Genomic DNA, 23,284 nt, shown 5'->3' with positions numbered 1-23,284 from the left:
TTAAATTTTGCCTTACAAATACTATGGAAAGAAAAAACCAAACTTTTAACTATTCTAGTACAAGAAAATTTCTATCTAAGGATAAAAATTCCAAATCATCTTACAACACTATAGAAGAAAAAAAACCCCAAACTGTAACTATTCTACTACAGAAAATTCTATCTAAAAATAATTCAAAAATCAACTCACAACACTATAAAAAAAACAAAAAAACTTGCAAAACCTATTATACACAAATATATATATAAGTACAAAATATATATATTTACATAATTATGTAATAGAAGTCACCTTTTAGGAAGAATATAAAATCTTCCCTGTGGTGAGTAGAAAACCTCTTTTAGGAGGATATAAAATCCCTATGAATTGTTATCTTTTATAATTTTATGCATTAAGTATTATATGTAGTAGCTAGTTAGAACTTTTTAACGTCCCTATTTGATATGCTGTGTATTATATTAAGTACTATTTCTAAACCCTAAACTTTTATTACCATTTATGTCCTAATACAAACCTCTCATAACAAGATTCAAACCTTTTCCATTCAAATGCACAGTTTAGTGTCTTTAGAAATATTGTCTTCAGTCTTCTTGCAAAAGTCTTTGTTGCCAGTCTCTTGTTGATTGTAGCATTATTTATGCAATGCTTATGCAATGTGTTGGGTTTTTTTTAAACCCTTACATTCCATCTTGGAATCAATACTGTGTATTGGTTCCAAGGCAGAAGAGTGGTAAGGGCTAGGCAATGGGGGTCAAGTGACTTATCCAGGGTCTGGGAAGTGTCTGAGGCCAGATTTGAACCTAGGACCTCCAGTCTCTAGGCCTGGCTCTCAATCCACTGAGCTACCCAGCTACTCCCTATGCAATGTATTTTTGCAATTAGTGCATTGTTCTTTAGAAAGTGTCTGCAGCCTTTCTGTTGTTCTTCCTTTGTCATTGTTGTTGTTGTGTAGTAGTCTTTATTCCATTGTTGTTATTGTCTTTGTCTCTTCATTCTTGATTACCATCTTCTCCTGAAGCAACTTCAACTATTGCAATCTTCTTCACATGGAAGCTCAACTTCTCTATCTTTACTGCAGTTGGCATTGTTAATAATACTTAATATGAACCTATCCAAGCTAGTTCTATAGCCCTTGTTCTATCAAAGTTCTTGATGTATATGGTGTCCCCTGGATTTATATTGTGCAGTGTAAAGTCAATAGGTCCATCTTTTACTATTACCCCCAATTCTTGCAGCTCTTTGATTCTTATTTATAACTGTCTTGTGTACTCTGCAATAGTGATGTTCCCCAGCTAACAAAGAAGTATATATGGGATTAAAACTTTTAGATTGTAATGGAGGGTTTCTGAATAACATTTCATATGGAGATATATGGAGATCTCCTCTGGGTCTGGTTCTCATATAAAACAAGGCTAAAGGAAAAGTTTCTGGCGATTTCAGATGCGTTTCTGTGCAAAAATTTCCTACCATGGTCTTGATCTCTCTGTTTAACCTTTTCACTTGCCCAGAACTCTGTGGATGATATGGCACATGGAATTTTGGTGTTATTCCCAGATTTCTATATATTTACTGCAAAACTGTCAATAAAGTGTGAACCCCTCTCTGAGTCTATCCTTGATGGTATTCCAGACCTAGGTATAATTTCCTTTAACAAATTCTTTGCTACAAAATTGGCTGTATTCTTATTAGTTGGAAAAGCTTCTGGCCACCTTGTCAACTGATCTGCTATCAGAGGGCAGCAGTATCTATTCTTCACAGCTTTTGGCATTGTTATGAAGTCTATTTGCAAATGCTCAAAAGCAGTATAAGCTAGTAGTCTTCCTCCAAATGTGCTTTGCCTAAACACATGTTGGTTATACTGTTGGCATATCTGATAAGATGAACAAATCTTAGAAGCTGTGTTAGCAATGCCAGGGGCTACCCATGATTTTTTCACTGAGTCCACTATGCCTTGTGTGCCAAAATTACCCTTCCTGTGTAAAACTTGACAGATTTGGCTGTAAAAGACTTGGGAGTGTTGGTTTTCCATAAGATGCAACCCATACACTGTTCTTTTTTTCTATTTTAAAAATTTGTCTCCACTTCTGAACTTCCTTTTAATTATGAGCTTTTGTTAAATCAGTTTCATTTATGAGGGAGAAGTTTAAAATCAATTCAGGTCCTTCTGTTGCTGCAAGTTTTGCTGTTACATCTGCTCTGTGGTTTCCCTTTGCTACAAAGTCCACACCCCCAATGTGCGCCTGACAGTGAACCACAGCTATTGTGTGAGGCGTTGGAGAGCTGCTAAAAGTTCATTTATAATCCTTGCATTCTTTCCAGAAGATGTTAATCCACATTGTAACCACAATGATCCCACAGCATAACAGATGCCAAATGCATACCTAGAGTCTGTGAATGGTGACATTTTTATCTCTGGCTATAAGACAAGCTTGCTTCAATGCAATCAGTTCTGCGGCATGGGCACTCAAATTCAATGGAAGCAAGGCCAACCAAAGGGTTTCAAACACTGTGACAACCACTGCATCTGTGTATCTCATTCTGTCCCTCATGAAAGATGAGCCATCAGTAAAAAGTATGAGATCAGCATTGTTTAAGGGTATGTCATATAAATTTTCCCTAGACCTTTCTGCAATGTGAATCACTTTTTTACACTCATGTAGAGGTTCTCCATTTGTCGGCAAATCTGGCAAAGAGTGGCAGGATTTAAGTTACTGTATCTTTTTAGAGTGATGTTCTCATTCCCAAGAAGAGTGATATCATATCTTGTAAGTTGCTGATCTGAGAAAGCCTGGGTTCTGTGTCTCAGCAGCAGTGCTTCCACCTCACGAGGACACATAATTGTAAGAGGACACCCTAACACCAGGTCTGTAGCTTTGGTTACTAAAAGAACAGTAGCAGCTACTCCCCTGAAGTATGGGGGAGCTCCAGCTTCAGTAGGATCTAGTTGAGTTGCATAATAAACTATTGGTCTATGCAGTGGTCCTAAAGCTTGAGCAAGCATACTGGAAGCAACACCCTTTCTTTCATGCACATGGACAAAGGACTTTTTATAATTGGGTATGCCTAAAGCAGGGGCTAACAGTATTGCTTGTTTTAGCTTTGCTGTGGCTTGGAAATTCTCTGTTGTTAACTTGGAGGCTCTGATACTGTATCTTTCATTAATTCTGTGAGTGGCTTGGTGATCTCTCCATAGCATGGTATCCACTGCCTGCAAAACCCTGTTTTTCCCAATGTTGCTCTTAGCTGTTTTTTTTTGTTTTTGGAGTTGTCAATTTCTGTATGCTGCAATTCTTTTCTCTGAGATGGATCTTAATCCTTCTGCTAGTACAAATTTTAGATATTCTATCTTAGGGAGACACCATTGTACCTTTGCTTTTGAAATTTTGTGTTTCCTTTTAAATTACTAGCAGAAGGTGCTTACTATCTCTTTGATAAGCTTTAGCTGATGGAGAGCTAAAAGGTCATCTACAAAGTGGATAAGTCTCCTCTTCTTAAATTGAATGTTGTCAAGGTCTGTTAAAATTTGGGAGAATAGAGTAGGACTTTCCACATAAACACAAAGGTCTTCTGGGAATCTGTGAATTGAGATAGAGAAGAATGCAGAACATAGATCTATCACTGTAAAATACTTTGCATTGTTGGGGATTGAGGAAATAATTGTTGCTGGACTTGGGGACTATTGGTTATTAATGGCTCTGAGATCTTGTACAAAATGATACACTGCTTTTCCTTGTTCATCTAGCTTAGGCTTTTTTAGTGGCAGGATTGGGATGTTGTACTCAGACCTGCAAGGGATTATAATCTTTTGTCTTATCAGGGACTCTATAACAGGAGTTATACCTTCTATTGCTTCTTTAGATAATGGATACTGTAAATACTTTTGCAGGAAGCCAAACTGGGCCAGAACAGTTGCTATTGTTACTTCTATTATTTGAGTTCCACTTTGAATTATAATATGTCCCTTTATTGCTATTGTTGTTGTAATTGGGCTGGTTAAAATTAATTTGGTTCTTAAACCAACACACATGCACTACATGGCCTGCACGACCACACAAAAACCATTTCCTAGTTGTGTTTGTAACTATTACTAGGCTGCCTAGGTTGACCCTGTACACATTGAGTTTGAAGGGCACAATTTTTGATCTCTTCCACCTCTTTTTTCTTTCTTGCTTCTTTTAATTATCTATTTAGTTTTGCAGTGACTGAATCCTTGTCAGACTCATTGCTTCTTGCTGCTTTTGAATCTTTCTCTTTAGAGTCATGCACAAAGGTGGCTACCTGTCTAAGGTCTTCCACAGACAGTGTTTGCCATGCAGGACAGTGTAACCTAAAGTACATTTGTATAGGGACCGCACAACCCTTGACAAACTGCCATCTTATATGTTGAATCGTGCCCTCTGTTTGCAAATTGCAAAACCCAAAGGTCGTGTCTGCTGTTTCCACAAGATGGTCTAAATACATACTTGGATGTTCATTCTCCCCCTACTTCATCTTCTCATATTTACCCCAGGAATTTGGATGGTGAACATGCACTCACATCGCCTCTAGCAAATCTTCTCTACACCTGATCAAATAATTCATGTTGGCATGTGAACTTAATTCTAGATCCCTGAATTCTGTCAGCCAAGATGTTAATTTGGATTATTTCTGGTTTCCTTTATGAATTTTTTTTGTTGCTAGAGTAAAATTCTGCTAATAAAAATTCCATGTCTTCAAAAGATGGATTGTAAAGCTTAAAAGCCCTCTTCATTTCTTTTATATTTTTATGAGGATCAAGGTAGAATTTGGGAAACCGTCTGGTTTGTACCCTTTTACATGAACTTTCCCAGAGTCTCCTTGTAAGAGCGTGTGATCACATATAGGGAGTATGGACATGGTAGCTTCTGCACCTTTTTCTATCTCTGTACTGTTCACTTTCTTTATTGCACAGGGGTCAGATGGCTGTTTTTCAATTATCTCATATTGTAAAATGGTATGGGCATCTAATTGTTGTCTTTCTCTTATTTTTCTATTTATCTCTACCAGTTGTCTAATTTTGTTCTTTCAATGCCACTATAATTGCCTTGGTGTCATCATCCTTTCCACATACATGTCCCAATAACTTCTTCATAGCCCATATACCCTGACACAGAGAAAGTAACATAGCTCCCAACGTTGGCAAAAACAAAACAAAACCCATTACTTCTGCTATGGTCACAGTAAGCCATTTGTAACTATCATATAATTTCGTTATTCTTAGAAGATATTGTGGGATCGTCTATACCCACAATGTGTATACCCCTTGCCAAATCATGTAGAATAGTAGAAAACTACTCATAAAGATAATCTGTGCTACAGCCATCCTTGCTTAAATTTGTCAGGTTCTTTATGATTTTAATGCTGGCTCAGCCAAAACTGTAAAGGAGGGTTAATGGGACCTCTTTTTCTGGTGGATTAATAAGCTGAATGATGTTGCTTTAAGCAGGATTGTCTGACCCTGCAGCTTGATGGGTCTGTGGCAAGTCAGTTGACAGGCCCCAGCACTAGATTGACTCCTTCACAGGTGACCAATGAGGAAGTGACAGATTCTTCCCCAACTGTCAGTACTGAGTAAAATCAGTTCTTGAGATAATAAGAGAATAAATAAACCCAAATTGTTGGAGGCGATTAGGATCTGACTGTGATATATTGGCTGAAATATTGATCTTGTTAATAAAGATCAATAGTTACTTGATAGAGCTTGATGTTGATCAAGGAGAAATTTCAACTGCCACCAATCACCTAAGAATCTTGGTCATGGATCAGGTCAGTAGCAAACTTCTCTCCTTTAAACTTATTTAATGAGAGTAAACAAGGATGGGTGAAAAATGGATTGAAATGGAAGGAAAGAGGGAAAAGGAATGAATCCTAAAATCTTATTTAACTAACTAAGCCACTCATATATCTTTAGGAGACTTCAGGTGATGTTGATTCACTGACTCTTGACAGGTTGGCTGCCTCTGCCAGGCCACAAGGTCTGACTTTGCCTGTTGGCTATTTCAGCTCAATTCAAGCTGGTCTTTCTTAGCAGAGTTGATCTTTGATGTTTATCTTTTTGCTGATGTTTAGAAAGTTGTATAATATTAATGATGTATTAATAATTGATGTTGATAGCACTGGATGAACAATGAGCCTAGATAACTAACCCTGTAAGGTATAAGTTAACCCTAGCTTGAGAAATAGTCAAGGAACGGTTCTGAAGAGCCTACCATCCCACCTTTCTCCAAACTGAGACCCTGAGATTAGAAATCAGCCTCTATTTATAGGGTGCTCTTAACAGACTTTTTGGTCTCATGCCATCCCTGAGTTCTATGCTCCAAACTGGTAACTGACAACAGTTCTTGCCCAATATGGCTTCCTGCAAAAGTATTTTCAATACTGTGGAATAGATGGGGTGGACCTCCTCTAGTGGTAATTTTTACTGGCAAACTGATTTTAGATGATGTTGCCTATAAAGCCTCAGGGATGTCTGTGGGAATTTCATAAATATGAGTCTTTTCTGCATCTGGGCTCTCTAAAAACAATACTGGGAATAAGTCTAATGATTTCCTCTGGCAGCTCCAGAGAAATCTTACCTTCTGGGGTACACACTATTGTTGTCTGCAATTTACACAACAAATCCCTCCCCACAAGATTCATTGGGGAGTTAGGCATTAACAAAAAAGAATGTTCCACACTTAATGGCCCCAGGGAAACCATTCTAGGTGGCAGCTTCACTTCAAGGGGTGTCCCTGAAATCTTTACAACTTTCATTGATCCCACAGTATCACATTATGCATCTGGTGAGTTCCTTAATACAGACTTAGAGGCACCAATATCAAGCAAACAATTGTACAGAGTACTTCCCACTTTCAATGTTATATGAGGTTTGGTGCTTTTCGGTGGGGAGTGGACTGGAATTATGGGAGTCATTATCTCTGGATCTGGAAACCTATATTCGTCTACCTGTCTTTCACTCCCTAAATCATTTGCTTCAATATCTAAATTCTCTGTTTCTATGCTTCCATTTTCAATATGTACAACTCCAACTCCCCCGGAAAACCTTCATAACTGACCACCACGTGCACCCTTTTGGGACTTTTGCTTTTGGGTGTTGGCACTAACCACTTGTGAATATTTTGGATGGGCCTCATTCTTTATATATAATTGCAATACTTCAGCCTGGCCATTTCCCTGATACACATTTGGAAAGCCATTTCTCTTATCTTTAGATTGTCATACCTAAATTCATTTCCAAATCCATTACCTCCAAATCCATTGTACCCATTGTAGCCTCTAGAGGCCTTGGTTGCTTTATTGGTTGCCCCTATAATATCCATTGCTCCTGAAGTTATTGGGAAAGAAGCCTCCATTCTGCCTAAAAACCTGTCCCCCAGGATCTATAATCCCTCATCAGGTGTCCCCTATGGCCACACATATAACACCTAGGGCCTTTATCATTATAATTCCTTTGTGGACTAGTAAACTACCTTAGTTGCCTATATTCTCTCATTGGAGCTACAACTTTTTCCTATTTTTCTGCTTTATTAAGTTTGAACTTCAGGTCTTTTATTTCCTTCCTCAGTTCCTCAACTAACTCATCATTCCCATTGTCATGTTTGTCTTTGTCCGCTTTAAATATATAAGATGCCACCTGCCTTAATGTGTCTAGGTCCATTTCATTCCAGTCCAGGCATTGTTGTTGGAAATAATTCCTCAGTGCAGGAATTTTTTTCCCTTAAAACCCTTACCTTCCATCTTGGAGTCAATATTGCATATTGGCTCCAAGGCAGAAGAGTGGTAAGGGTAGGCAATGGGGGTTAAGTGACTTGCCCAGGGTCACACAGCTGGCAAGTGTCTGAGGCCAGATTTGCACCTAGGAACTACCATCTCTAGGCCTGACTCTCAATCCACTGAGCTACCCAGCTGCCCCCTCTCAGTGCAGGAATTTTTAATGAACTGCCTTCTTAGATATTTCACATCCCATTCCCTGGAAAGGTCCAATCCCAGGTATCTTTCACCTAAATCTATCAGCTTATTCATAAAAGTGGAGGGTGTTTCCCCACTTTCTTTTCTCATCTGCTCAAATTTAGTCCAGGTCCCTGGCCTCTTAGAGCAACCCCTCATTGTTTATAGCCTGTCTTGCTTTTACCAGTTGTACATATCCTTCTTGTGAATTAATTTCCCATTTGGGATTTACAAGAGGCCATTCTGTTGTTTCTTAACAATTCTGTCCTTCTCTCTCTTTGTCAAAAGCTCATCTAACAAAATTTCAAAATCCAAATAGTCAGGGTCGAATTGCTTAATTTTCTTGATTTTTTTTTAAATCATGTTCCTCAAATGAGGGAGTATCCTTCTTAAAGCTATATCAGCTTGAGTAAAACCTTTATGATGCCTGACATTGATAAATTGGTGCTCTGGGGTGAGTACTGGGACCTTGCATAGGGGAAAGAAACCACTCATATTGTTGTTTAATTCCATGGTCTCTTATTCTAACTTAGTGCCCTTTAGCAATAATCTGTCCTTGCTTAAGTATAATGTTTTCCAAGTGATCAATTTTCATGCCTCTTGGTTCATTCTTCAGTTGTTTTCTCTTTCTTATCTTGTTGTAAGATGTAATGGATTAATATCTTAAGAATAGTCCCCATGAGCATTATACAACCACCTAGTGGTGTAAATCTCAAAATATCCAGTAAAGTAATAGAGAATATGTCCAGTGTGGATTTTGGGAATGGTGTCTCCCTAATATATCCAGGTATATTTCTTATAAAAAGTTGATTCATATTCCCTAGATTCATGTTGTTATTGAATATCATATTCTCATTTGATTTCTTTCACTGAATATAGCCCCTCTGTCTCACTCTGACATAGCCTCTGACAGTTGACAGAAGACTGTACTTTAGCCCCTCCTGTGGTGCTGAAGGGAAAAACTGTCTGTAAATCAGACTAAACTGTTTGTATTTTTCTACTCTAAAATAAACAGTATCTCTTTTTAGGTTCTTTTGTCCTTAATGGCTCGCCACTTGTTATGGGGAATATTGACCCTGATATTGATTGGTATCAATAGTTGTCAATAGTTGTTGATAGTTACGGATAGGCTATTGGGTTTAAGGAGATTCAGTTGTTGGTACTGGAAGAAAGCATGCTGGTTTTGGTGCCTTTTCCCCTCATCTGATTGGTTGTTTTCCAGCCTACCCATCTTATCCTCAGCTAAATAATGTGCCTCCTCAAAGCCTAGATTTAACTGAATGTGGCAGGTGGAGCTATTGCCAAGGTGGGGAAGCCAGGAGGAGTGGTTAAACCCTGATTCAGAGCCTCTTCTCACACTTTCTGTTGGGGATGTAAGTGTTGCTACTGAGAATGGGAATGATAAGGAGGCCAATTCAAAATGGATCAAATTTGACCTCAGGTCCCTTGTCTATTCATCCAAAATGTTGATGCTGCCAATTGGGAGGAGTAAGAGATACGATCTCTGGGGCTCCGTTTTTGGAAAGCTGGAGGTAGGTGTGGGGGACAGAATTTCGTCAAGACCCCTAGAATTGACATTCTGAAGGGCTGATCTAGTGGAATCTGCTTTTGGGGTAGGACAGGTCAGCATGGTGTAATAACAGAAAGGTTTTCCTTAGAAACTGAGGAGACCTGGCTGTAGTAATACTGATGCTTTTGCAGACTATAGCCATAAGACCCTGCAGAAATTACTTCCTCCATCACTGCCTCTGTCAAATGAAGGGAGTTTGCACTAGATGATCTCAGATCCTTAAATCCTACCAACTGAACTCAAATACAAACTCCTTCTGGGTAGATATCCTAATCTGGAGTCTTCATCGGAATCCCTTAAGATTATGGGACCCAGGGAACTTGCTTCACTAAGGGAGTTTGAGAACACTGGATTATGTTCATACCAATTAGTATATCAAGTATTTGGGAGAGGTTGGGGCAGCCAGAAATTTCTGTAGTGTGGGGGTTCCCATTGAGCAGAGGTTTAGTTTCTCAGGGCTGGCTTACAAACTGCCAGCTTGCCACTGGGGAGGGTTTTTCCTTTTTTTTTTTTTTGCCTTTGGTTTGCCCTGTCAGTTTGGGGCGGGGGTAGCTTTGAGGACTGATTTTTCTTTTGTGACTGACCCGTTGGGGGACCCTCCCACAACTGTCATTTCCTTGGGCGACGCTGGAGTGAAAGGGATGCATAGTCATTTTTGAAGTAATCTGGTCTCTGGTCTGAGCGCGAACTGAAGTAGAGAGGCGACAAGTTCTTTCTGTGATCAGAGCTGAGAAGTCGATTCTCTCCCATAAAGCAATAATGGAGCCTCCAAGAACCGGAAGGAGGCCCTACGGCCGGCTCGAGCCCCTTTTCTCCCTCTATTTTGGCACAGACGACCATAGCAGGAACACAGGGGATCCCTGCCAAGAAGGAATGCGGTCTGAGGGTTGGGGAGGTTCTGGAGCTGCAGAAGCGCACCACGGCCTGTGTCGGGACTGGAGAGTCCAGGGCTCCCGAACCAGCCGGCCCCGGGCCGTGATACACTACCAGCTCCTGGGCTCGCACAGCCCTCCCAGGGTCCACAGCACGCTCCGGGCTGTATTTATCACCGCATTTAAGAGGCCTGGAGGGATACGCTCTTGAGGGGTGAGGGGTGGAGGAGAAGAGGCACGGACGGGGCCAAGCAAAGAAACCGGTACCGCCCACCGGGCCGCGGGGCGGGGTGTCAATGTTCCCGCGCCGGCGCAATGCGATTGGGTACACTCCCTCCTTCAGCTCTCGGCGCCATTACGATTGAATGCGTGCCCTCGCGAGGCGCTACGCCTGGACCCTCCCCACCGCGTAAGGCCGCCGCTGCCTCTTCCGCCGTCGCTTCCCGCCGCCGCCGCTGCTGCTCGTGTGCGCGCCTGCCCCGCCCCGCTACCCCGGCTGCTGCTTCTCCGCGCTCTTGGGACGATGGCCACCGACTCTTGGGCCCTAGCGGTGGACGAGCAGGAGGCGGCCGCCGAGTCGGTGAGTGGATGCGCCTGGCGCGAGGTGGAGGGGAGGCGGGGAGGGCGGAGGGGCCCCTCCTAGCAGTGAACCCAGGGTCTGGGCACGCCGGGGTCCAAGGGATCCTGCTTCTGCTTAGCCCGTTCGAGACGCTCCGGGAGCGGCCTGATCCTAGGCGATCACCCAGCCTCAGTTTCCTTGTCTGTAAAACGGAGATGACCACGGCTCCGACCTCAGGCTTACTGGGAGACTCGGAGGCTCCAGCGAGTGAGGGGAGGGCCGGCCTCCGTCTTTGTGCAACACCTCCTCCTTCCCCCCACCAAGCCAACGTCTGAAGGCCGCGCCGCAATCCGCACCCTCGGCCCGGCTCCTCTGCTCAGCTCTCCTGGGCCCAGATTGGCCACGGCAGGAAGCGAGCATCCAGCAACAACCTGATCTCAGAGGCCATTCTCCGCCTCCAAGGGGGCACAGGAGAGGAACAAGGAGGCAAGGCTATCAGCGATCACGGAGAAAAAAATACTGCAAGTCATTGATACTAAGCGAAATACAATTGAACCCTCCCTACCGTCTTAGAATCCATGCTGGGTATCGGTTCCAAGGCAGAAGAGCGGAAAGGGCTAAGCACTGGGGATTATGACTTGCCCAGGGTCTCACAACTTGGAAGGGTCTGGGTCCAGGGTTGAATCCGTCTCTAGGCTTGGCTATCCTTGGAAGCCACCTAGCTGTACCCACCCCCCAATCACTAATAAGAGAAATGCACATTTTTAAAAGGCTGAGGTTTCCACTCACACCCATTAAATTAGCAAAGGTGACTGACTGGCTGTGATATTTGAGTGTGGGAGAGAAGATCCCAAAATGATTTGAAGGATAATGTATGTAATAAGTAATTTTTAAAAATTTCAAAAAAAAGTTAGTAAAGGTGATGAAAGATAACATTTGACCTAGCAATTCTGCTACTGGGAATATACCCACAGAGAGGAAAAGAAAGGCCCAGTATATACCAGGAGCTTCTTACCAGTACTTTTTGTGGTAGCAAAAAAAGGAGAAGTGAACCAGAGGCCCATTATGTGGAGACAGATACACACATATACAGGCCCCCCAAAATGTTTTAAAGAAGAGCAATTAAGAAGAATGGAGGAAAAACAAAGAAATGGAGAGAAACTGATTTAGAGCAAAGAAAACCTAATGGAGAGAATGATTACAATAATATAAGTGGAAAATATCGTTGAAAGGCAAATGAAACTGAAATTAAATGAAAGCATATTGATTTCAGAGAACACTGGTCCCTCTTCACAAACAGGGCACAAATAAGTCACCATGTTGGTCATTAGCTGAGCCACTTTATTAAAGTCCCTTTATTAAAGCCTGGAGGGTTCTGGCAGAGGCTGAGACTGTATCTAGATTTGTGCTTCTGAGATATGCCTGGCATGCTCTCCCTGGCTTCGCTTCCCCATCTGGAATCTCCATTCCATCCAGGTTCCACTCTAGTGCCCCTTCAAGAGGCTTTTCCTGATTTTCACAGTGCAGTCTTCTTGCCTGCCTGCCCCCAGACCCCCAAACACATCCCCCACTTTTTTGGTGTTTATTTTGTATTTGCTCATCTATTTATATGTCCCCTCAGGTAGGAACTCTCTCATTTTGTCTGTGTACCTGGAGGTGTAGCATGATGCTGGGCATTTAAAGGGAGCCTGAGAAGTGGTTGATGAGGAGAAATGATTGGGATATAAAAACACAAAAATGTCCATCAGCCTTTTTTTCCCCTGATCCTATATTGAATGGCTGGTCTCATGAGCAGTGGGCTTCACTTCATGAAGTTCTTAGACCTGGGAATTTGGGAATTTCCAGTCAAATGATGCTGCATGGTTGTGAATTGTATTCCTTCCCTTTAGGCTTGTTTTTGAATCTTTGGTTGAAGCTGTGAAGTGGATCTTTATCTCGGACATGACTGGCCTGGAGTTCATGTCCAAGCTTATGTTGTTTGTCTGCACATATATTTCTGTGTGACAGTATCCAGTTCTCTAGATGAGTTTTTATCAAATTCACATACTTGAGATGTGCCTTTTTTTTTTTAAAACCCTTAACTTCCATGTATTGGCTCCTAGGTGGAAGAGTGGTAAGGGGGGGGGGGGTCAAGTGACTTGCCCAGGGTCACACAGCTGGGAAGTGTCTGAGACCAGATTTGAACCTAGGACCTCCTGTCTCTAGGCCTGACTCTCAAATCCACTGAGCTACCCAGCTGCCCCTGCTTTTCTTAATACAGATAATTTCTCTTGCTTAAAGGGTAATGAGGTGGTTTCTGACTTTACTCCTGAGGTTAGAGATGTTGAAACAGTCAGTCTGAAATAATAAACTTTGAAACTGCTGGGGGCTTGAATTGAATTTATTGACATAAATTGGTCAGAGAGGATTGGATGGAGAGTGGTTGTATGTGAAGTAAGTTGTGTTTTAGCCCATTTTGGATCAAACTAGAACGAGAATCATACTTTTCTAGTAACTTCATTCAAATTACATGTTATTCCTGTGGGCTCTAGTATTAAATCCATCCACATAGGATACAAAGTCACTAGAATTATTAAAAGCTTGGTTTGTTACCTGAATGGTTCTTCCCTCTGAAACAAACTGCAAACTTGACAGCCACTGGCTGTACGGGTTGAAGGAAGCCTTCTCAGTTGACTGTAGCTCACAAAAGCTAACTGTCTGGTGTTTGTGCTTTGGGGATCTGACTTCTTTGTGAGGTTTTCTACATTGCCCGCTCTCAGATTATTTTTCACACACGTGAGACAAGTGCTGATAAAATGCCTGTTTGCCCTTTTTTTCTACAAAAATGAGTCAATAACAGGTAAAAATAGATATAGTTTCAACGTACTTTATTCCAGAATTCCTCTATATTATTTTCTAGTGTTGAAGTAACATGTTTTCCAGCAGCTGATGGCTGCCTTTCTGAAGTGTGAAACTAACAATGGGATGTATGCTAAATCTCTGTAGCATCCTGAAACTTCCCTGGAAGTATTGGGGTTTTTTATAGTGCTAAAGGATGATCAGAAATCATAATGACAAATTGCCTGTCATATTTGTACATTGTAGCAAAATTTTCATGAGTTAATTCTGACACCAAAATATGATTAACACTGTGGTTCAGCTTCAGGGCAGACCATCTGAAAGTTGAGCAAACATTGAAAAACTAGCAGCAACAGTGTTGCCAGCGTTCAGATCTGCAGTAAGAAGTTTTGTTGAGGAGGCGGTGGAAGCTGATGTTTTTGAATGAGATCTGTTGTTTATGGACACCTCCTATAGAACTTTTATTTTTTGGTTCCTCAGGATCTTCTAGTGTGGTGTTCTTCATGAAATGGGTGCTCTGTTGTCGTTCCTGACCATCATTCAAGGGCAGCTGGAAATGCGCCCAGAATTTTCTTCTATAGAGAGTGCTGGGGGCTTTCAAGTACAGAAGTTATTGGCCTCTTTCCCTCCTTCCCTCTCTTCCTTAAGCAGAAAAAAGGATTATTGAGTTTTGGGCGTATCTAGATTTCTAGCCCATCCTAGATGTGCTAAACCACTAACATTTCTGAATTGGTGAACCATGATTATTTCATTGTCTTGTGACAATGACAATAATTTTGTGAAGAATTTGGGGAAATGGGGATTTGCGAGTAAGCGAATGCCTGCTTCAGTTTTAGACTACATTCTCAGAATGTTGACAGGCCAAGAAAAGACTCACTAAGGCCTGTGGTGGTTAAAGGACCTCGTCCACAGTCACCAGCGGCAAATGACAGAATTGAGATTTAAACCCATTTCTTTTGACAAGTCCCATTGCTTTTCCCACTACTATGCAGCTGTCAGGCTCAGTGGTTATATGCATCAATTTTAGAAGACATAATGCCACCTACCACCCAAAGTTTCATCCAGAGCATCCCCTCTAGAAATTCCTTTATAGGTATTGGTATTTACTTATCTTTGCCACCACAAAAAAAGGTTCTATAAATACTTTTGTATAAATAGGTCCTTTCCCTTTTCTTTAATCTCTTTGAGATAATACCAGTGGAGGTATTGCCAGGTAAAGGGCAAGCGGTTTTATAACCCTTTGAGTATTGAGGAATTTTCATTCTAATGGAGAAAGGCACCCATTAAGGAGAGCCCAAAAGAGGGAAAGGGATGGTTCTGTCACTGCAGAGATGACTGGAAGTGTTGTGGAGTCCTGATTCTGGTTTCAGTAAAGTTTGTCAACTGAGCCTAGGGATCCAGGGGCTCAGTTCAGTGTAAGGTGGCTGTGGAGGGTGCCCAACAGGATTGGGATGGGGTGGAAGTGGAGATGAGCTTGATAGCTGGTAAGGATCCAGAAGGCCTTCCTCTGGGCAGAAGAAGGGGAAAGCAAGCTTAATGAAGCAGAGGACCCTGGAGCAGAGTGGGGGTATCAGAGAGATGAATGGAAGGGAAGAATGTGTTTGTTCTCACCTTCCCTCTTGCCTCATCCCTGCCCTAAGACCAGGATGTTGACTATTCCTTCCCTACTATTGTAATATTGTATTGCTTTCTTCACTTCAGTTTTCCTCGGGCTATACTCATAGTCTACCAATTGTGTGTCTTCCAATAGAAAGTAAGTTCTTTGAGATCAAGGATTGTGTTGTTTGTGCTTTAGTCCCAAAACAAGTCAGAAAGGGTCATTCAGCTCCTACTATGTGCTAAGCCCTGGAGATGCAGAGAAAGACAAAAAACAAAACAAAACAGAATTCCTACTCTCCAGGGGATCCCAGTGAAATGGGGTAGGCAACAGGCAATAACTATGGACAAACGAAAAACAGGCAGGATAAACTGGCCCTAGAATCACAGAGTCTAGGAGAGGCATCTTGTGGAAGGTGAGAGAGAATTCTAGGCATGGAAAACAGCCAGTGAAAATGTATAGAATCAGGAGATTCATTGTCTAATGAGAAGACTATCAAGGAAGCCAGAGAAGGCCGGGTTATGAAGGGATTTGGATGCCAAGCAGAGGATTTTATTTATTGGATCCTGGAGAGGATAAGGAACGAGCCACGGGAATTTATTGAATGGAGGATTTGGAAATGTTCGACAGTATATGACACAGTCAGATTTGTGCTTTAAAAAAGGTCCATTTGGCAGCTGAATTCAGGATGAACCAAAGTAGGGAGAGACTTGAGACAGGCAGATCCCTCAGGAGGCTATTATAACAGTCCATGTATGAGGTGAGAAGGACCTGCATTAGTCAGGTGGCATTTTCAAGAGAGAAGGGGATGAATTCACAGCTAGATGGCACAATGGATAGAGTGCCGGGTCTGGAGTCAAGGAATACTCATCTTCCTGAGTTCAAATATGGCTTCAGACACTGCCTAGTTAGGTGACCCAGGGGAAGTCACTCAAGTTTCCTCATCTATAAAATTATCTGGAAAAGGGCAAATCACTCTAGTATCTTTGCCTAGTAAATCTCAAATGGAGTAACAAAGAGTCGAGAAAAGTGAAGAACAGTGAAAACAGAATTGACAGGATTTGGCAATAGATTGGATGTGGGAAAGGAGTGAGACAGAAAGAGTGAGGAGTTAATAGATTGCAAGCGCTGGGTAACTGGGAGGGTTTTTTTTTTTTTTTAAAAAAAAAAGGAGGAAATCTAGGAAGAAGGGAAGAGTTTGGGGAAGGGGAATGACTGGTTTAGGACATGGAGGTCAGGATAGGGTCTATCTAGATCTCTTAGGGCTTGCTCATATTAAGAGGTCTAATGTTATTCAGATTAGAGTTAGTGCTGTCTTCCCATTTGGAATCCTTAGGTCTGGGTGGGCCTCAGAGTAGCTAAATGACAGAAGACTTATTAAATCTTAATGAAGGACCTTCTGTTGCCCAGGCACTGGGCTGAGCTTAAGTGTCCCAGGACCTGAGGCCATGTCTCAGCTCTACTCCTTCTTCTCTATGTGACCTTGGGAGGTAGGCAGGGAATCTCCCTGAGCAAAGGAGAAGTGAGTGACATGTGCACCCTCCTCATCTGTAAAATGAGGTAATACTGTTAGAGACTTGTCAGGAGGAAGGCTCTTTTAAACTGTGTAGTGTAGAGATTAAAAATTAATGGTTTGACTAAAATATATGAAAATTATAAATAATAATAATGGTGGTCACTGATTCAAAGTATTATTGCTCAAAGTTGAAATTACCTTTAATAGTTTTTATTTACAAGAGAGGTGGAAAGAATGAAAGCAGAGAAATACAAAAGGGTAGAGAAGACATTAGCCTATCTAACTAAATAATGCTCCAATATTCAGTGTTCCATCCAGGACTTGTTGACCTTCAACCAGAATTAAACTCTCTCTAGAAGACAGGAAGAGAAAGCCAGCTGTCTACCCCCCCCAAGTTCCCTTCAAGAGGCAGATCAAGACGATGGCTCAGCTGAGAGCTGAAGGTGACTTCTGAGGCCCACCTTCTTGAAGCTGACTTCCTTCTTGAAGTCCAACTCCTCCTTGAAGCTGAACTCCCAGCCCCAGAAATTCAGGGCCTTGTATAGTGGGTTCTTGTCTCTTCCCCTCTTTACATGGGCCAATCACAGCTTCCAAATTGCCTAGCACTGCCCAGGGGGACAGTGTCGGTGGGATCCACTTCTTACCTTCTGGAGGTGTGAATTTTCATCAAAAGAGTTCATAGTTTCCTGGCTGATAGAGTTTCTGAGGGTGTGAATTCCACCTAGTTCAAGCTTGTGTTGATTCAATCAAAAGGTAGACAAAGGAGAGTTAATCCTGTCTTCACAATTTAGTAGGTACTAAGTAGGGGCACTTAAGTTATTGTTAACCAAAGTGTTAACTCCAACTAGGCAAAGAGAATAAAGGATTCCCTTTTTACAAGTGTAAACTCAGAATAGACAAAGAGAACCAAGAACTTTCTTTCACAGTAGCAAGCATTGTGTATGTGTTATACCCATTGGTTGAGCTATCCTTCAGTGTGGAATCAGCAGTGAAGAATCAGAGTCCTAAGGATTTTATATAAACATAGGTTTTATATGATTCATTTCCTCATCTATAAAATAGGGGTTAGACTATATGCCCTACAGTCAATAAACATTTATCAGACACCTACTATGTATCAGGAATGGCAGTTAGGTGGTGCAGCGGATAGGGCACTGGACCTAGAGACAGAAAAACTCCTCTTCCTGAGTTCAAATCTGACCTCAGACATTTTACTAGCTGTGAAATCCTGAGTAAGTCACTTAACCCTGTTTGCCTCAGTTTCTTCATCTGTAAAATGAGCTGGAGAAGGAAATGTCAAACCGCTTTGCCAAGAAAACTCCAAAAAGGGTCATGGATTGTCAGGTATACCTGAAAAATAGCACCGTATTAGACACTGTGTGCACTAAGTGCTGGAAATAACAAAAAGAGGTAAAAGTCAGTCCCTGTTCTCAGTGGGTTTACAATTTAATGGAGGAGACAACATGCAAACAGATCTATTCAGACAAAAGCTGGGATAAGTGAACAGAGGGAAGGCATTGAAATGAAGATAGAGATTGTTGAAGGTTTCCAGTAAAAGAAGAGACTTCAGCTGGCACTTAAAGAAAGAGAGAGAGCATTCAGGGCCTGGAGGACAACTAGAAAAAATACCTAGAGCCGAGAGCTGGAGGGCCTGGCTCCTAATCTTGATAGTAGAATAGTGACCAAAATCATGAATCAAGACTGTTTGCAGCCTAAAAGTTCTCAAACATGTATATGGCCTGACTATAGTGACTTGGGGGATTTTACCAGGATCTTAGATGGTGCTGAAACCAGGCTTGAGAAACAAGTGAGTGTAACAGATGTTTAGATGATAATCCTTTTCTGTTTTGCAAAACCAATTCTGCAAAATCACTCCTAGTACTGTATTTCTAAAGGGTTTTTGTAGATGGTTTGTAGCTGTGTCATTTCACCACTTGTATAGAAACTGAACTGGGGTGTAGTTGAGCTTGCGTAGCTCTTTATGAGATGCCTGAGGCTTCAAGATGTTCGGGGACTTGGTCCTTGGTCATATGGGCAAGTAAGTGAGTTGTCTGAGGCAGGTCTTGAAACCAAGTTTTCCTGATGCTCTGGCTTGACCTCTGTCTACTTAAAGCTGCTCCCTCACCCAGGTCGTGACATACAGAATCAAATAAGTTCATAAGTCATGAAGCAAAAATGGAAACAGTCATTCTGAACATTTCAGGTAAAATTTGACCTATTGATGAATTCATCTTCCCCACCTCTAGACTCAAAGGGACTGTTCTACAGTTTTAATGATTGAAACAAATTAAATGTAATAGAGATTCTTCCTGCCTCCAGCTTCCCAGAGAAGCTCTCATAGCTGGAGGTCTCCATTTAACTGGGCAATTTGCCTAAAACTTTTGCCTTTTATCCTTCTCTTAGTTGAGCAGCTTGCATATCAAGGAAGAGAAAATCAAGCCAGATGCCAATGGTGAGTAGTTAGTAACCATAAGCCAATGTAAAAGTCAGTTGTTTTCTTTGGCGATTTCTCCTTTGAATTTGTAACAGCCATGTGGAAAATGTAGCTTTTATTTTAGCATTTTTGTTGTTGTTTAAGCCTTGTAATTTCATCACTTGTTCCAGTTAGGAAACTCCTATAATTAATAAGTGTGTGTGTGTGTATGTGTGTGTGTGTGTGTGCGTGTGCGTGTGCGTGTGCGTGTGCGTGTGCGTGTGTGTGTGTGTGTGTGTGTGTGTGTGTGCCTTTCCATTGCCTAGAGAATAAGTTAATAAACTCCTTTTTGGCTTTTGGTTTTTCCCAGCCTGGCCCCAGTCTATTTCTAGCTTCATTGACCATTACTCACCCTTGCATCCAACCAAAGTGGTAGTCTCTCTGTTTTTCACACATTACACTCCTCCTATCTCCCTTGGCTAAACTGCACTCCCTTCTCACCTCCACTTCATAGAATCGCTTTTTTTGTGACCACATGAAGCTCAGATTTCCCCATGACCCCTTTCTTGACCTCCCAGTTGCATACCTTCCTTCTCAAACCACCTTGGATTTACTCCAATTCCTGGCACTTAAATAAATGCTTGTTGGTTGACTGAATATAGATGGGCAACTCCTCTGGAAATTGTGATCTTAGAGGGTTGTGTGGGGTACTGAGAATTTAAGGGACTTGCTTAGGCTCACATAGACTGTATATGTTAGAGATGGAACTTAAACCCATTTCTCCCTGACTCCAGAGAGTTATCCTGCTTTTTATTGTGGTAGGCTACCACTCTACAAAGTTTCAAATGTATACAAAGGTAAGTTTTGTGTATATGTGTGTGTGTGTGTGTGTGTGTGTGTGTGTGAGAGAGGGGGGGGGGGGTAGGTCAGGTTGCTCCAATTTGTCAGTATCTGTCCAACATTTGATCTCATGAATTCAGTGATAGTCATATTTATTAACTAGTGTTCATTCATTCATTTTATAATGATTCTGTTCTTTTGGGATGGCTAGAATAGTCCAAAGTGTGGCTGTGGCTGCCAGGGTGGGTTTCTTCATTGGATGACTCTGAAATAAATCTACCATAGTATTTTAAGTTGCTACATCTGTTAGATGCCCTTGAATAATTGCAATTATCTTTCTGATACAGGAATTGTCAAAGCTGATGAGAATTCAGGAAAGACAGATGAAGAAGAGAAAGGTAACTAATTTTGACATTCTTATGGTAGAAGACAAGTTAGAAAGATCCTGGAAATTAAGTTCTAAAAGAATGGGACCAAGACTGAGGAGGGCTGCCACACAAGCAGTGAGTGGGTTGGCATCAGAGCTTGTAACAAGTTTGATTTGCCAGACGTGGTCCTGTCATCATCCTTGTATTGGTTCTTTCCTCACAGAGGACAGAGCTGCTCAGTCACTGCTGAACAAGTTGATTAGAAGCAACCTAGTTGATAACACAAATCAGGTAGAAGTCCTACAGCGGGATCCAAATTCCCCCCTCTATTCAGTGAAGTCTTTTGAAGAGCTTCGACTGTAAGTATTAATTCTCTTGTTTTTCTCCTGACCCCTAAGAACTTGGCATTTGAGAAATCGTAGTGGGATTTTGATGTATCCCCACTAGAGATTGTCTCAGGTCACACAGGCTCAGTGTGGGGGATTCATTTGCCAAGCTCTCAGTGCTATAGCCTTATTAGACTATAGGTGCTGCAGTTACACACTAACTTGAACCCATTTCTCCCTGACTTCAGAGTTATCCTGCTTTTTATTGTGGTAGGCTACCACTCTACAAAGTTTGAAATGTATACAAAGGTATACATTTGAACGTATGCAGTCAATGCTGTTCTCTGGCAGCCAGACCTCCCCACCTTGCGGGGTATACCGTCCTTGCCCTGAGAAACCTCTGAGAGATTGCCTGGCTAGCTGGAAGGGAATTGGGTCTCTCACAGATTTTGTCCACTTTTGTTCCTCTTGATGGTTACAAGAAAAACAGGTTCACAGCAGGGTAAATCCAAGATAGTAAAATCAAGGATCTCGACTCAGATTTAATTCTAGGAGCTCCCATCTCCAGGTCTGGCTCAGTTAAACTTACCTGCACAAAGTATCAATAATATGGAAATAGGTCTTGATCTACGACACATGAAGAAACCAGTGGAAATGCACATCGGCTTTGGGGGAAGGGAGTGGAGTTTGGGGGGGGAGAGTAAGAACATGAATCATGTAACCATGGAAAATGTTTTTCCAAAAAATAAACAAATAAATAAATAAAGCTATCTCCAAGGGAATCATTAAAGTAAAAAAAAAAAACCAACTTATCTGTACAGAAGGAGAAGCATGATCAGACTCATTTCATTTTTATTTTGATAAGAAATACCTTCTGGGGAGCAGCTGGGTGGCTCAGTGGATTGAGAGCCAGGCCTAGAGACAGGAGGTCCTAGGTTCAAATCTGGTCTCAGATACTTCCTAGCTATGTGACCCTGGGCAAGTCACTTAACCCCAATTACACAGTATTGATTCTAAGATGGAAAGTAAGGGTTTATTTTCAAAAAGAAAAAAAAAAGAAAGAAATCCCTTCTGGTTCCAATAAAAAAGAAAGGATAACATGCAATTCCCATTCTTAGAATCAGGAACCAAAGAAAGTGACCTATAGGCTGTTAGAACTCAGGAAGAGGTTTCTGACTAAAGTCATCCCTTGCTATATCGTGGTTCACTTATTGTGGCTTTACTATATCATGGGTTTTAAAAAATATATATCTAATTCTTTATTGTGGAGTTACACTCATCATGGCACACTATTGGCTGATGGAATGAAAGGCAACCAACCACGACATGTGTTCTGTATCCTGGGCGCTGATTGGTTCGGTAACTGTAGGTTAATAAGAGTGTGGTAAAGGTTTATAAGAGAGTGGGAAGGGTTTATAAAGCCATAAAATAGATATAAATAATAAAATAAATACGATGCCACTACTTCACAGATTTTCACCTATTGTGGGGGTCTTTGGAACATAACTCCTGTGATAGGTGAGGGATCACTGTACCTTCTTCATCCCAATCTAATCCTATACTGTAGTTCAAACAGGGCACAGGGCAGAAGGCCTGTGGAAGCCATAATGACTGAGATAGCCCCAGGAAGTCTGCCCAAGGTCCCACCTTCCCTTTCAATTCGAACAAATGTGAACAAAGATAGTCCTTTCTTAATTAAATTGAACAAAGACATTTCCATTTGGTGGCTATTGATTTGGTCACCATCACAAGAATAAATCTCTTTCAGAGAATTAAGATCTCTCCCTCAAATTGTCTCCTTTTCCAGGAAGAGAGATTGAGATCTTTGATTTGAGTAAGGCCTAGGATTTCAGACTAGGCCATTTGTCTTTGTATTATTCCCCTTCTCCCACCCCCTCCCCCTTGTCTTCCCTCTTAGAATCAATGCTGTGGCAGAAGAGAGGTAAGGACTAGGCAATGGGGATTAAGTGACTTGCCCAGGGTCACAAAGCTAGGAAGTGTGTGTCTGAGGCTAGATTTGAACCTAGGACCTCCAGTATCTAGGCTTAGCTCTCAATCCACTGAGCCACCCAGCTGCCCCCATTGTATTATTTTTTAAATCTTTTATAACACAGCTTTAGAACTTAGTTTCATATGCTTTTCTGTTCCTGACCCACATCTGACTATTAAATGTCTCTACTGAGAAGTGTAATGAGGAAATTAGGAAATTAGATATTTAAGGTATGATAACATCCAGACTGTCTTTAAAGACCTGAGAGTTCCAACCATGGAATGAAGAGAAGGGAAGTTTTCCCTTAAGAGACTCTGGTTAAGGCTGAGAAATACTTGCCAGTGGAAGATCAAGTGAGCAAGAAGATCAGACTTGAGGTGGTGGACATCCCAATCTGAGTCAAGCTCCTTGATTTTACTATCTTGGATTT

General features: G+C 41.6%; 1 protein-coding gene across 1 annotated transcript in view; it reads left to right on the top strand.

The window, feature by feature from the left end:
- The first annotated feature begins 10,772 nt into the window (after window positions 1-10,772).
- The window catches only part of LOC123236721 (ATP-dependent RNA helicase DDX19B-like), a 34,355-nt gene continuing 21,843 nt past the window's right edge, over window positions 10,773-23,284 (top strand). The window contains 6 exon segments of the mRNA XM_044663111.1: window positions 10,773-10,801; window positions 10,803-10,886; window positions 10,888-10,987; window positions 19,321-19,369; window positions 20,518-20,568; window positions 20,762-20,897. Of these exon segments, the coding sequence (XP_044519046.1) occupies window positions 10,773-10,801; window positions 10,803-10,886; window positions 10,888-10,987; window positions 19,321-19,369; window positions 20,518-20,568; window positions 20,762-20,897 (449 nt within the window).

Source organism: Gracilinanus agilis, chromosome 2 (genome assembly GCF_016433145.1).
Source record: "Gracilinanus agilis isolate LMUSP501 chromosome 2, AgileGrace, whole genome shotgun sequence".
NCBI classification, from domain to species: domain Eukaryota; kingdom Metazoa; phylum Chordata; class Mammalia; order Didelphimorphia; family Didelphidae; genus Gracilinanus; species Gracilinanus agilis.
Note: the sequence above shows the minus strand (reverse complement) of the source record. Positions and strands in the feature narration are given on the sequence as shown.